Raw genomic sequence first — 14,947 nt, 5'->3', positions numbered from 1 at the left:
ACCTACATTGAAACCAAGCACCACCCAAGAGCCAATAAGTTCCAGAGCAAGACATACCACGCAAATTCTCCAGCAACCCAGGAACATAGACCGGAGCTTCAATATACAGGCTGCCCAAACAGCAAACCCATAGACATCTCAAAACTCACTACTGGACACTTCACTGCACTCCAGAGAGAAGAGATGCAGCCCCACTCACCAGAATACTGACACAAGCTTCCCTAACCAGGAAACTTGACAAGCCACTCATCCAAACCCACCCACAGGGAGGAACCTCCACAATAGAGGAACCAACAACAACAACAACAAATCGTTAGTAATGAGATTTTGTATGCTTCATGGTTTTGGTTACTATTTCTCTCAGCAGTCTGTATTTTAAGTTGATGCTGAAGTAAACACTGGTTGAACATTACCCTTCAGTTGCTAGGAGACCAGTGACTTTGTGATGTCACAACAAACTTTCGATTGCTAGGAGACCAGTGATTTTGCGATGTCACAGCTTTTTGACTGGGAGGACCTCTGTGATGGTCTAGAGAGTTTCTCTCTGCAGGCCAGGCAAACATCATTTGAAGTCGCAGTGTGTAAAACCAGACAAATGAGAAAATTATCTGACGAAAGGTTTCTCTGAGATGGCACATATTTCTTCAAAAATTCAAGATGGGCCTCCGAAAGATGAATCCACTGGTTCAGAAACCTCCATTAGATCTTCTTTGTATGATTATACAACTGGGGACTCAGTTTTGAGATCTATGATTGAAGAATATGCTTTTCAGGCTTTGTCTGAGGGTCTTGTGATCAAAAGGCCACACTACACATATTCTGTCTCTGAAACAGATGATGGGAATGGTTTTCTTTCACTCACATTTCCACAAAAACTTTGGAATATAGTTGAAAGTGATCAGTTTGAATCTATTTGGTGGGATGACACAGGCACATGTATAGTGATCAATGAAGAACTCTTTAAGAAAGAAGTCTTGGAAAGAAAGGAGCCGTTCAGAATATTTGAAACCAAGAGTATGAAAAGTTTAATTCGACAGCTTAACCTTTATGGATTTCATAAAAACAGACAAACTGTTCAAAGATCGGCTTCACTACCTGTCTTTCTGGAAGAAGAAAACAACATCCCTCTTTTGAGTAAGGTATTCCAAAATTTTCACTTTTTGGCAATATGTCAGATTAAATCATGTGACCTAGAAAGCATGTTCATATATGTAGCTAAATCGGAATTTAAACTTGAGATAACAAATTGTTGAAATTTTTTTTCTTTTTTTGAAGTTGAAAACAGCTGGAGGTTAAAATATTGGATGTTAACAAACTTTCCTAGCAACTTGAAACCAGATATAAGTTCTGAAGCTACTTAAAATGGTATTTACTGTATATATACAACATACTTTTAGTTGAGCATATTCTTTCTAACATGTTACCTGTTAAAGCTACCAACAGAGGTATTTGATTTGATGTTATTTAATTGGTTCCATTAAAGGAATACGTTTTTATACTTAGCTTTGTTTGTCAGTTTTACCTTGGTTTATAAAGAAACTAAATAATTTAATTCTTTGATTTTAGTTACAGACCTACTATAATCCAAATTTCAAAAGAGGCCATCCCCAACTTTTAGTAAGAATGCAAAGAAGAGTTGGAATTAGCAATGTGTCTCCAATATCTTCATTAGTTCAAGGTAACAAGAAGCATGCTAAAGCAAGTGTCAAAAAAGATGATCGTAACTCTGAATTTCTTCCAGAAAGGAGTGGAGAGAGCGCATTTCCAGCCTCCACAAGTTTAAGTGTGCCTTTCATACAAAAGCCTCATACCAGCCAGATAGTCGCTAATACAAGTGCCCTATCTCCATGTGCCTTATCTACCCCATCAGCAATATCAGTTAGACACACAGACCAGATTGTGGTAGATCAACCTGAAGTTTTAAAAAAGTTGAGCAGTTTTAATTGGCACTCACAGAGCAGCTACACTCAAGTAAGCGGCCATGTTGAGGACTTTGCTACTACAACTACGTCTACTTCTCGGAACCACATCGAATCTCCGTTACAAAGCAGTTATTCTGGACTGATGGTGGAACCTTCTCAGTTTCCAGACAGGCATAGCGATATGTCAGCCCATGACAGTCGTTTTCTTAACCTGCAAGAGAGAGGCAACTCATGGTTCTCAGTGCCAACAATTGCTTATACATCTGCCTCCTCTCTTTCAAGTGAACTCATCAATAATCATCATTACGTGAAAACCATCCTAATTAAAACTGATCTATCAAATACGTGTCAGATTATGGAGCCTAAAGGAGATTGAAATTTATGTTCGGAGATGTCAACAGATATCTACAATTCTTGTATTTGAACAATAAATTTCCATGTTCATCTTCATAGTTTCATTTTTTTATTTTCAAACAAGGAAGAGAAAAATGAGGCTTTAGTTCAATGGTTGGGTATTTTACTGCATGGTTTTATAAACTCATCAGTTCAAGAAAACTTTCGTTATGCATCCTAGGTAAATGACACCTGATATAATATTCGTAAGCAAGAAAATGAGAACAAAGGGAAAAGAGGTAATGGATGTAAAGTGATTTCTGAAATCATCCCTGATGAAATGAAGGGGTGCTAAATTAGGATGGTATGGGTGAAGGAAGAGATGCAAATAAAGTTAGAAAAATGAAAATACACAGTATGACCTTTAGTGCATGCACGTATTATAGTCTATTAGTTACTGGTAGAGTCTTAAAAGGTTAGACAGCAGATTGCTTTCATTATAGAAATTCATTCTGTCCTTGAAAATATAGATATTGCAGCATGTCCAAAATCTGGATCACAATTATGCCATCACTGTGATAACAAAGATAACATGACATAATCAGTGACTGGCCCATGGTCAGCACAAGATATGTACTTTACAAGTTGTATTCTATCGGGTCATTTTGATCTGCTGTTCTTAAGGACCCTCTTTATTTCCTGACACCAAGATTCCACCCGATAATTCCAAATGCATTTTTAGACGTTGCTTATCTGTCGCCACAGACACAGAATAAATTCCTGGTGGTGACTGCAGCACATCAGTGTGGTTAAAAAGTTCTTGAACAACATGATATCTGTTTTCCTTAGTAATTTCATTATCTTTCTCTTATACTGTCCTTCTGAAGCTACAATCATGCAAATTATTTTCAATCATGCTAAGCCCCTTCTCACAACTTTGTCTCAACACTTTCTTCGGATTGGAAGGAACTTCTGTTTGCCCTCCCATGAAGGAGAGCACAGATATCAGGTCTTCAATGTATCTTTCACATCAGCTAAAACATAGAGCCTGCCAGTGACACATTTTAAGTGCTTACTGAATTATCAATAAAGAAATGTAATAACCAATCATATGCTCTACACATTACTCAACAACATTCTATAACCTGCACTACTATCATAATTCACCTTTGCTATTTACTGAGAAAATTTTCCCAGTTGATAAATATTTATTATATTTACATGGATGTACGATTTCTCGGGAGGCATGTATTCCCGTGTTTTGAAGAATACTTCACGTTTTGATGTGATTTTTCTCTTATTTTGTTGTGTCAATCAAAGTCTTTTGCATAGGCAAATAGGAGTAGATGTTTTCCTGGAGTTCCCTTGCTTTTTGGAGGACACAATAGGTGTTGAAAATTTAATCTCGGATTCCCCTGTCCTTTGTAAATCCAGCTTGAACATTTGGAAGCTCGTGGTTCACATTCTGTTGAAACTTGGCTTGGGGAATTTTGAGCAGTTCTTTGCGACTCTGTGCTGTTGCTGCTGCTGCTCTAAGTCCCGTCAGTCATGTCCAACTCCGTGGGACCCTGTAGACAGCAGCCCACCAGGCTCTGCTGTCCCTGGCAGTCTCCAGGCAAGAACACTGGAGTGGGTTGCTATTTCTTCTCCAATGCATGAAAGTGAAAAGAAAAAGTGAAGTCGCTCAGTCGTGTCTGACTCTTCACGGCCCCATGGGCTGAAGTCTACCAGGCTCTTCCATCCATGGGATTTTCCAGGCAAGAGTACTGGGGTGGTTTGCCATTGCCTTCTTCGCGACTGTGTGAGATGTATGCAATTAAGCAGTTGTGTGGACATTCTTTGGATTGCCTTTCTTTGCGGTTGTAATGAAAACTGATCATTTTCAGTCCTCTGGCCATAGCTGAGTCTCCCAAATTTTTTCCTTGGAATCTCTGGTTTTCTTGACGAGATAAGTTAGGATACAATTCTATTTCTTTCCTTTACTTATTGTCTTTGATAACTGTGGAAGGTGTTATCTCTTTTTACTATTCCTTAGGACTCTGCATCCAAATGTGTATCGTTTTCCTTTTTCTCTTTTCATTTAGCTTCACTGCTCTTCTCAGCTCTTTTTGAGGCCAGGTAACTTTCAGTTCAGTCGCTCAGTCATGTCTGACTCTTTGTGACCACTGAATTGCAGCACGCCAGGCCTCCCTGTCCATCACCAACTCCTGGAGTTCACTCAGACTAACGTCCATCGAGTCAGTGATGCCATGCAGCCATCTCATCCTCTGTCGTTCCCTTCTGCTCTTGCCCACAATCCCTCCCAGCATCACAGTATTTTCCAGTGAGTCAACTCTTCGCATGAGGTGGCCAAAGTACTGGAGCTTCAGCTTGAGCATCATTCCTTCCAAAGAAATCCCAGGGTGGTTTTCCTTCAGAATGGACTGGTTGTATCTTTTTTCAGTCCAAGGAAATTTCAGGAGTCTTCTCCAACACCACAGTTCAAAAGCATAATTCTTCGGCATGCAGCCTCTTCACAGTCCAACTCTCACATACATACATGACCTCAGGAAAAACCATAGCCTTGACTAGACGGACCCTAGTCAGCAAAGTAATGTCTCTGCTTTTGAATATAATATCTAGGTTGGTCATAACTTTTCTTCCAAGTAGTAAGTGTCTTTTAATTTCATGGCTGGCAATCACCATCTGCAGTGATTTTGGAGCCCCCCAAAATTAAGTCTGACACTGTTTCCACTATTTCTCCATCTATTTCACATGAAGTGATGGGACCGGATGCCATGATCTCCGTTTTCTGAAAGTTGAGCTTTAAGCCAACTTTTTCAGTATCCTCTTTCACTTTCATCAAGAGGCTTTTTAGCTCCTTTTCACTTTCTGCCGTCAGGGTGGAGTCATCTGCATATCTGAGGTTATTGATATTTCTCCCTGCAGGCTTGATTCCAGCCTGTGTTTCTTCCAGTACAGCATTTCTTGTGGTGCACTCTGCATAGAGGTTAAATAAGCAGGGCAAAAATATACAGCCTTCAAGCACTTCTTTCCTTCCTTTTTTTTTTTTTCAGTTTTTTATTTTTAATTTTTAATTTTTACTTTGTTTTACTTTACAATACTGTATTGGTTTTGCCATACATTGACATGAATTGACCACGGGTGTACATGTGTTCCCAAACATGACCCCCCCCCCCACCTCCTCCCTCCCCGTAACATCTCTCTGAGTCATCCCTGTGCACCATCCCCAAGCATGCTGTATCCTGCATCAGAAATAGACTGGAGATTCGATTCTTAGAAGATAGTATGCATGTTTCAATGCCATTCTCCCAAATCATTCCACCCTCTCCCTCTCCCTCTGTGTCCAAAAGTCCACTATACGTATCTGTGTCTTTTTTGCTGTCTTGCATACAGGGTCATTATTGCCATCTTTCTAAATTCCATATATCTGTGTTTGAATACTGTATTGGTGATTTTCTCTCTGGCTTATTTCACTCTGTATAATCGGCTCCAGTTTCATCCAACTCATCAGAACTGATACAAATGTATTCTTTTTAATGGCTGAGTAATACTCCATTGTGTATATGTACCACAGCTTTCTTATCCATTCATCTCCTGATGGACATCTAGGTTGTTTCCATGTCCTGGCTATTATAAACAGTGCTGCAATGAACATGTGTCTCTTTCAATTGTGGTTTCCTTGGTGTGTACACCCAGCAGCGGGATTGCTGGGTGATAAGGCAGTTCTATTTGCCATTTTTTAAGGAATCGCCACACTGTTCTCCATATTAGCTGTACTAGTTTACATTCCCACCAACAGTGTAGGAGGGTTCCCTTCTCTCTACACCCTCTCCAGCATTTATTGCTTGCAGATTTTTGGATCGCAGACATTCTGAAAGGTGTGAAGTGGTACCTCATTGTGGTTTTGATTTGCATTTCTCTAATAATGAGTGATGTTGAGCATCTTTTCATGTGTTTGTTAGCCATCCATATATCTTCTTTGGAGAAATGTCTATTTAGTTCTTTATTCCATCTTTCGATTGGGTGGTTTATTTTTCTGGAATTGAGCTGCAGAAGTTGCTTGTATATTTTTGAGATTTGTTGTTTGTCAGTTCCTTCGTTTGCTATTATTTTTTTCCCATTCAGAACTCTGTCGTTTCACCTCGCTTATATTTTCCTTTGTTGTGCAGAAACTTTTAATTTTAATTAGATCCCATTTGTTTATTTTTTCTTTTATTTCCAGGATTCTGGGAGGTGGATCATAGAGGATCCTGCTGTGATTTATGTCGAGAGAGTTTTGCCTATGTTCTCCTTTAGGAGTTTTATAGTTTCTGGTCTTATGTGTAGATCTTTTATCCGTTTTGAGTTTATTTTTGTGTGTGGTGTTAGTAAGTGATCTAGTTTTATTCTTTTAGAAGCAGTTGACCAGTTTTCCCAGCACCACTTGTTAAAGAGATCGTCTTTACTCTACTGTATATTCTTGCCTCCTTTGTCAAAGATAAGGCGTCCATATGTGTGTGGATTAGTCTCTGGGCTTTCTATTTTGTTCCATTGATCTATATTTCTGTCTTTGTGCCAGTACCGTACTGTCTTGATGACTGTGGCTTTGTAGCAGAGCCTGAAGTCAGGCAAATTGATTCCTCCAGTTCCATTCTTCCTCAAGATTGCTTTGGCTATTCGAGGTTTTTTTGTATTTCCATACAAATCTTGAAATTATTTGTTCTAGTTCTGTGAAAAATATGGCTGGTAGCTTGATAGGGATTGCATTGAATTTGTAAATTGCCTCGGGTAGAATACTCGTTTTCACTATATTGATTCTTCCGATCCATGGTATATTTGAACATGGTATATTTCTCCATCTATTTGTATCCTCTTTGACTTCTTTCAGCAGCGTTTTATAGTTTTCTATATATAGGCCTTTAGTTTCTTTAGGTAGATATGTTCCTAAGTATTTTATTATTTTTGTTGCAATGGTGAATGAGATTGTTTTCTTAATTTCTTTTTCTACTTTCTCATTATTAGGGTGTAGGAATGCAAGAGACTTCTGCATGTTGATTTTATATCCTGCAACCTTACCATATTCATTGATTAGCTCTAGTAATTTTCTGGTGGAGTCTTTAGGGTTTTCTATGTAGAGGATCATGTCATCTGCAAACAGTGAGTTTTATTTCTTCTCTTCCAATTTGGATTCCTTTTATTTCTTTTTCTGCTCTGATTGCTGTGGCCAAAACTTCCAGAACTATGTTGAATAGTAGTGGTGAAAGTGGGCACCCTTGTCTTGTTCCTGACTTTAGGGGAAGTGCTTTCAATTTTTCACCAATGAGGATAATGTTTACTGTGGGTTTGTCATATATAGCTTTTATTGTGTTGAGGTAGGTTCCTTTTATTCCTTCTTTCTGGAGAGTTTTTATCATAAATCAATGTTGAATTTTGTCAAAGGCCTTCTCTGCATCTATTGAGATAATCATATGGCTTTTATTTTTCAATCTGTTAATGTGGTGAATTACATTGATTGATTTGTGGATATTGAAGAATCCTTGAATGCCTGGGATAAAGCCCACTTGGTCATTGTGTATGATCTTTTTAATGCATTGTTGGATTCTGATTGCTAGAATTTTGTTGAGGATTTTTGCATCTATATTCATCAGTGATACTGGCCTGTAGTTTTCTTTTTGTGTAGTATCTTTGTTAGGATTTGGTATTAGTGTGATGGTGGCCTCATAGAATGAGTTTGGAAGTTTACCTTCCTCTGCAATTTTCTGGAAGAGTTTGAGTAGGTTATGCATTAGCTGTTGTCGAAATTTTTGGTAGAATACAGCTGTGAAGCCATGTGGACCTGGGCTTTTGTTGCTGGAAGATTTCTGACTACAGTTTCAATTTTCATGCTTGTGATGGGTCTGTTAAGATTTTCTATTTCTTCCTGGTTCAGTTTTGGAAAGTTGTACATTTCTAAAAATTTGTCCATTTCTTCCACGTTGTCCATTTTATTGGCATATAATTGCTGATAGTAGTCTCTTATTGTATTTCTGTGTTTTGTATTTGTATTTCTGTGTTTTGTATTTCTGTGTTTTCTGTTGTGACCTCCCCATTTTCTGATAAAATAGACTAAAACAAAGGCTGTGAAAAGAGACAAAGAAGGCCACAACATAATGATCAAAGGATCAATCCAAGGAGAAGATATAACAATTTTAATTACATATGCACCCAATATAGGAGCTCTGCAATATGTAAGACAAATGCTAACAAGTGTGAAAGGGGAAATGAACAACTACACAATAATAGCAGGAGACTTTAATACTCCACTCACACGTATGGACAGATCAACTAAACAGAAAATTAACAAAGAAATGCAAACTTTAAATGATACATTAGACCAGTTAGACCAAATTGATATCTATAGGACATTTCACCCCAAAACAGTGAATTTCACCTTTTTTTCAAGTGCTCATGGAAGCTTCTCCAGGATAGATCACATCCTGGGCCATAAATCTACTCTTGACAAATTAAAAAAATTGAAATCCTTTCAAGCATCTTTTCTGACCATAATGCATTAAGATTAGATCTCAACTACAGGAGAAAAACTATTAAGAATTCCAACATATCAAGGCTGAACAACACACTTCTGAATAACTGAAAAATCACAGAAGAATTAAAAAAAAAAGAAAGAAATCAAAATATGCATAGAAACTAATGAAAATGAAAACACAACAACCCCAAACCTGTGGGACACTATAAAAGCAGTGCTAAGAGGAAAGTTCATAGCAATACAGGCATACCTCAAGAAACAAGAAAAAAGTCAAATAAATAAGCTAACTCTACACCTAATGCAACTAGAAAAGGAAGAAATGGGGAACCCGAGAATTAGTAGAAGGAAAGAAATCTTAAAAATTAAGGCAGAAATAAATGCCAAAGGAACAAAAGAGACCATAGCAAAAATCAACAAAGCCAAAAGCTGGTTCTTTGAAAGGATAAACAAAATTGACAAACCATTAGCTAGACTCATCAAGAAACAAGGAGAGAAAAATCAAATTAATAAAATTAGAAATGAAAATGGAGAGTGCACTTCTTTTCCTATTTGCAACCAGTCTGTTGTTCCATGTCCAATTCTAACTGTTGCTTCCTGACCTGCATACAGATTTCTCAAGAAGCAGGTCAGATTGTCTGCTATTCCCATCTCTTTCAGAATTTTCCACAGTTTATTGTGATCCACAAAGTCAAAGGCTTTGGCATAGTCAATAAAGCAGCAAGAGATGTTTTTCTGGAACTCTCTTGCTTTTTCCATGATCCAGCGGATGTTGGCAATTTGATCTTTGGTTCCTCTGCCTTTTCTAAAACCAGCTTGAACATCAGGAAGTTCATAGTTCACGTATTGCTGAAGCCTGGCTTGGAGAATTTTGAGCATTACTTTACTATCGTGTGAGATGAGTGCAATTGTGCAGTAGATTGAGCATTCTTTGGCCTTGCCTTTCTTTGGGATTGGAGTGAAAATTGACCTTTTCCAGTCCTGTGGCCACTGCTGAGTTTTCCAAATTTGCTGGCATATTGAGCACAGTACTTTCACAGCATCATCTTTCAGGATTAGAAATAGCTCCACTGGAATTTTATCACCTCCACTAGCTTTGTTCTTATTGATGCTTTCTAAGGCCCACTTGACTGCACATTACAGGATGTCTGGCTCTAGATGAGTGATCAAACCATCGTGATTATCCGGGTCATTAAGGTCTTTTTTTGTACAGTTCTTCTGTGTATTCTTGCAACATCTTCTTAATATCTTCTGCTCTGTTAAGTCCAGACTATTTCTGTCCTTTTTTGATCCCATCTTTGCATGAAATTTTCCCTTGGTATCTCTAATTTTCTTGAAGAAATCTCTAGTCTTTCCCATTCTGTTCTTTTCCTTTATTTCTTTGCACTGATCACTGAAGAAGGCTTTCTTATCTCTCCTTGCTATTCTTTGGAACTCTGCATTCAGATGCTTATATCTTTCGTTTTCTCCTTTTCTTTTTGCCTCTCTTCTTTTCACAGCTATTTGAAAGGCCTCGCCAGATAGCCATTTTGCTTTTTTGCATTTCTTTTCCATGGGGATGGTCTTGATCCCTGTCTCCTGTACAATGTCACAAACCCCATTCCATAGTTCATCAGGCAGTCTATCTATCAGATCTAGGCCCTTAAATCTATTTCTCACTTCCACTGTATAATCATAAGGGATTTGATTTAGGTCGTACCTGAATAGTCTAGCGGTTTTCCCTACTTTCTTCAGTTTAAGACTGAAGTTGGTTATAAGCACTTCATGATCTGAGCCACAGTCAGCTCCTGGTCTTGTTTATCTGACTGTATAGAGGTTCTCCATCTTTGACAACAAAGAATATAATCAATCTGATTTTGGTGTTGACCATGTGGTAATATCCATGTATAGAGTCTTCTGTTGTGTTGTTGGAAGAAGGTGTTTGCTATGACCAGTGCATTTTCTTGGAAAAACTCTATTAGTCTTTGCCCTGATTCATTCTGCATTCCAAGGCCAAATTAGCCTGTTAACCTAGGTGTTTGTTGACTTCCTACTTTTTCATCCCAGTCTCCTATAATGAAAAGGACATATTTCTTGGGTGTTAGTTCTACAAGGTCTTGTAGGTCTTCATAGAACCATTCAACTTCAGCTTCTTCAGCATTACTGGTTGGGGCATAGACTTGGATTAGGTTGATATTGAATGGTTTGCCTTGGAAACGAACAGGGATCATTCTGTCTTTTTTGAGATTGCATCCAAATACTGTATTTTGGACTCTTCTGATGACCATGATGGCTACTCCATTTCTTCTGAGGGATTCCTGCCTGCAGTAGTAGATATAATGGTCATCTGAGTTAAACTCACCCATTCCAGTCCATTTTACTTCGCTGATTCCTTGAATGTAGGTGTTCACCCTTGCCATCTCTTGTTTGACCACTTCCAATTTGCCTTGACTCATGGACCTGATATTCTAGGTTCCTATGCAATATTGCTCTGTACAGCATTGGACCATGTTTCTGTCACCAGTCACATCCACGGCTGGGTATTGTTTTTGCTTTGGCTCCATCCCTTCATTCTTTCTGGGGTTATTTCTCCACTGATCTCCAGTAGCGTATTGGACACCTATTAACCTGGGGAGTTCCTCCTTCAGTATCCTATTATTTTGCCTTTTCATACTGTTCCTGGGGTTCTCAAGGCAAGAATACTGAGGTGGTTTGCCATTCCTTTCTCAAGTAGACCACATTCTGTCAGACCTCTCCACCATGACCCTCCCATCTTGGGTTGCCCTGTGGGCATGGCTTCGTTTCATTGAGTTAGACAATGCTGTGGCCCTAGTGTGATTAGATTGACTAGTTTTCTGTGAGCATGGTTTCAGTGTCTCTGCCCTCTGATGCCCTCTTGCAACACCTACCATCCCACTTGGGTTTCTCTTACCTTGGGCGTGGGGTATCTCTTCATGGCTGTTCCAGCAAAGTGCAGCCATTGCTCCTTACCTTGGATGAAGGGTATCTCATCACCGCCGCCCTTCCTGACCTTCCGCGTGGTGTAACTCCTCTAGGCCCACCTGCGCCAGTGCAGCCACCGCTCCTTGGATGTGAGTTGCCCTTCCGTGCCACCGACCCTGGCCTCAGCCATGGGGTGTATCCTCCCAGCTGCCGCCCTTGCCTTGGGAGTGGAGTGGCTCTTCCCAGCCCCTGACCGTGGGCTCACGTACAGGGTGGCTCCTCCTGGCTCCTGACCCTGACCTTGGACCAGGGTGGCTCCTCTCGACCATTCCTGCACAGTCCCAGCCTGGCACTCTCGGCCGCTGCCCCTGACCTCGGACTTGGGGTAGCTCCTCTTTGCCACGCTGAATGCGCTGGCTGTCACAGCCGCTTTTCCATTTTGCATTTCTTTTCCATGCAGATTTTCTTGATCACTGCTTCCTATACAATATCACAAAGCTCTATCCATAGGTATCCTGGTGCTCATCTATCCGATAGAATCTGCTGTATCTATTTATCACTTTCACCATATAATCATAAGGGTTTTGACTTTAAATATGTAAAATATATTAATTCCCTATTTCCTCTAGTGAAATCTTCACCCAGATTTTCATCAAAGAAATACAGAAAATTCTATATGTTATTTGAGAAATACATGAAATATAGCTGTTTGATGTTTGCCATTTAGCTCAGGCCTAATTTCTGAATCACGTAAAATTATCTTTCTTGTGTATGAATATGGAAAGTGTTTCACAAGTGAAATTTTGAGAATTCATATTTCATATGAGAACATTTCTCCCCAGATTGTCAGATGTGAAAGAGACAGAATTTCAAATCTCATATCTGAAGACTGTAATTCAAACTTGTTTGATGGAAATGTAGAGAATATCAGAGCTCATGCATGAAATCTGCGGGGAAATTCTACATTTCCTGTAGGAAAATTAACACAGGTTTTTCAAATGTTAGACAGTATTCAGTATTTCGTGAAGGAAAGACTTCACAAGTGTTTTCAAATTACAAATAAAAAAATTCCATATTTCATGTGACCATGTTGGGATATGTGACATAGATAACTTTTTTTAAAATTTCCAGTCAAAGAATCTGCATCCAGATTTTCATAACTCTAATGTAAAAATTTCCACATTTTCTGCGGAATATTTTGTGTCCATACTTTCACATATGATGTACAGAGAATTCTGTATTTTAAGTTGGAAATACTTTCTCCTGATTTGTATATGTGAATAATAGAGAATTTTATGTTTCACATCCTGAAATCTGCATCTAGAGTTTCACATGTGAAACAGAATTTCATCTTTTATGTAGGACACTCTCATTTCAGATGTCTATACTCGAAACAGATAATGCTTTCATCAAGAGGCGCCTTACTTACTATTTTTCTTCTGTCATTACTGTGTTGTCACTGGGATTTCTAAGGCTATTCATATCTCCCGCATAAACTTTGTTTCTAACTTGAGCTTCATCTAGACTTTTATTTTTTTTTTTCATCGTATTCTCTGCATAGAAGTTAAATAAGCAGGGAAACAATACAAAGCTTTGACTTCTTCCTTTCCCAATTTGGAATCAGTTCATTGCCCCATGTCCAATTCTAACTGCTGCACCTTCACTTCCATACACATTTCCCAGGAGACATATAAGGTATTCTCTCATTTTCATCTCTAAAAATGTTACAAAATTATTATTATTATTATTATTGGTTTGTGTGTGATTTGCAGTGTCCAAGTCATTAGCAGAGACAGTTAAGCAGATATAGACGATCGTATGCTATCTCCTTGCTTATCCTGTGATAAAAACAACTCATGTGTACCTCTTATGATTAAATAATTAACTACACATTCCTGTGTTTGTTGGTTTTGTTATTTTATATTTTGGTCATTGTTGCTGTTGCCATTTTCTCTTTTTCAAGTAGTCAAGTACCAACTGGTAATTTCCCATGAACTTGCCATCTTTTTCTACATGAATTAAATTATGCCATGGCAGTCTCTGACCTTTGATAGTCACTGAATGGAGTTACACTTCAAGATCCGAAATCAGTGATCTCTGCTCTGGGAAAATGTCAGGAACGTCAAAAACTAGCTAGATATATTCAAGTGCTGACATTTTGAGCCCAATTTTGCTATTATATTCTATCTGGAAAGTTCTGCATTTCTTCACACTGATGACAATTACTCATTAATAGAGATTTCCAAGGGGGAAAGAAAAACAACAACAATACAATATGCTTGATTGCATGGTGGAAGTTAAAGTAGAACCAGTTACGTGTATATGTAAGCAACGTCCCATCAAACAGGTTAATTCATGGCAACTAATGTTTCCTTTTTACTGTCAAGGAAAGAAGAAGAGAGATTGCCAGGAAAAACTGAGAAGTTCCAAGAAGGCAGAATTGTAGGCAGATGTGAAATGAAACTCTCTCAATGAATGGACCACAAATAATACTACTACATGCACAATAGCTCTCCCACAGCATCAGATAAATACTAGCAGGAGACCTTGGTCACCAGAGTGTCCCATGTGGGTTCCAGATATACCTATGTAGAAAGGAACTAAGAAGGGAGAAGGAGGATAAGAAGAAATAAGACAAAGCCTGTGCCTTGTGGTGGGAGATGGAGAAGCAGGGAAGAGATTTCCAGAATGAGGCGAGCTCCTTCACTAAAGGGTAAATTACCTTGGACTGAAAGGAAACGAGATAAAACAGATGATGAAATATAATTTGGATAGAGCAAGAGCCACACAGACAGTGTGTGTCGTGGCCCTGTATGGCTCAAACTGCAATGCAGTTCAGCCAGTGTGTATGGGGTCCAGAAGCCAGAAGATGGGATTTAGAGAGCCATTCCGGGAGAGGACTGCTGTTGACTGTGTGGAGATGGCCTGATGGTCCACGTATGAGTAGTTGTGTTGCAGGGAATGTCTTTTGAGAATTCCCAAGCTGCCAAAGAGGGAGGACCTTACTGCATTGTCACATACAGGTGGTAGAGATATCTTGGTAGACCCTCACCTTCCCACCTGTTAATTCCCAAGCTGCCAAAGAGGGAGGACCTTACTGCATTGTCACATACAGGAGGTAGAGATATCTTGGTAGACCTTCACCTTCCCACCTGTTAACACCTACTACAAGGCAATAGAGAAAGACCAGCAGAAGTACCACTCATGCTCATGAAAACACAGGCTAGAAGAGGATCCCATTAAGGCCAAATCTTTTCTGCCTATG

The 14,947-nt window shown here is 39.0% G+C and overlaps 1 protein-coding gene across 1 annotated transcript; it reads left to right on the top strand.

Moving 5' to 3' along the window:
* The first annotated feature begins 629 nt into the window (after positions 1-629).
* Positions 630-2,298, top strand: LOC132658981 (heat shock transcription factor, Y-linked-like). Its single transcript, XM_060408507.1, has 2 exons — positions 630-1,139; positions 1,567-2,298. Exons 1-2 carry the CDS (start codon positions 630-632, stop codon positions 2,296-2,298), a joined length of 1,242 nt encoding a protein of 413 aa, XP_060264490.1.
* Positions 2,299-14,947: the final 12,649 nt, after the last annotated feature.

This window comes from Ovis aries, chromosome Y (assembly GCF_016772045.2).
Source record: "Ovis aries strain OAR_USU_Benz2616 breed Rambouillet chromosome Y, ARS-UI_Ramb_v3.0, whole genome shotgun sequence".
NCBI classification, from domain to species: domain Eukaryota; kingdom Metazoa; phylum Chordata; class Mammalia; order Artiodactyla; family Bovidae; genus Ovis; species Ovis aries.
The sequence above is the reverse complement of the archived record's forward strand: the minus strand, read 5'-3'. Positions and strand labels throughout refer to the sequence as shown.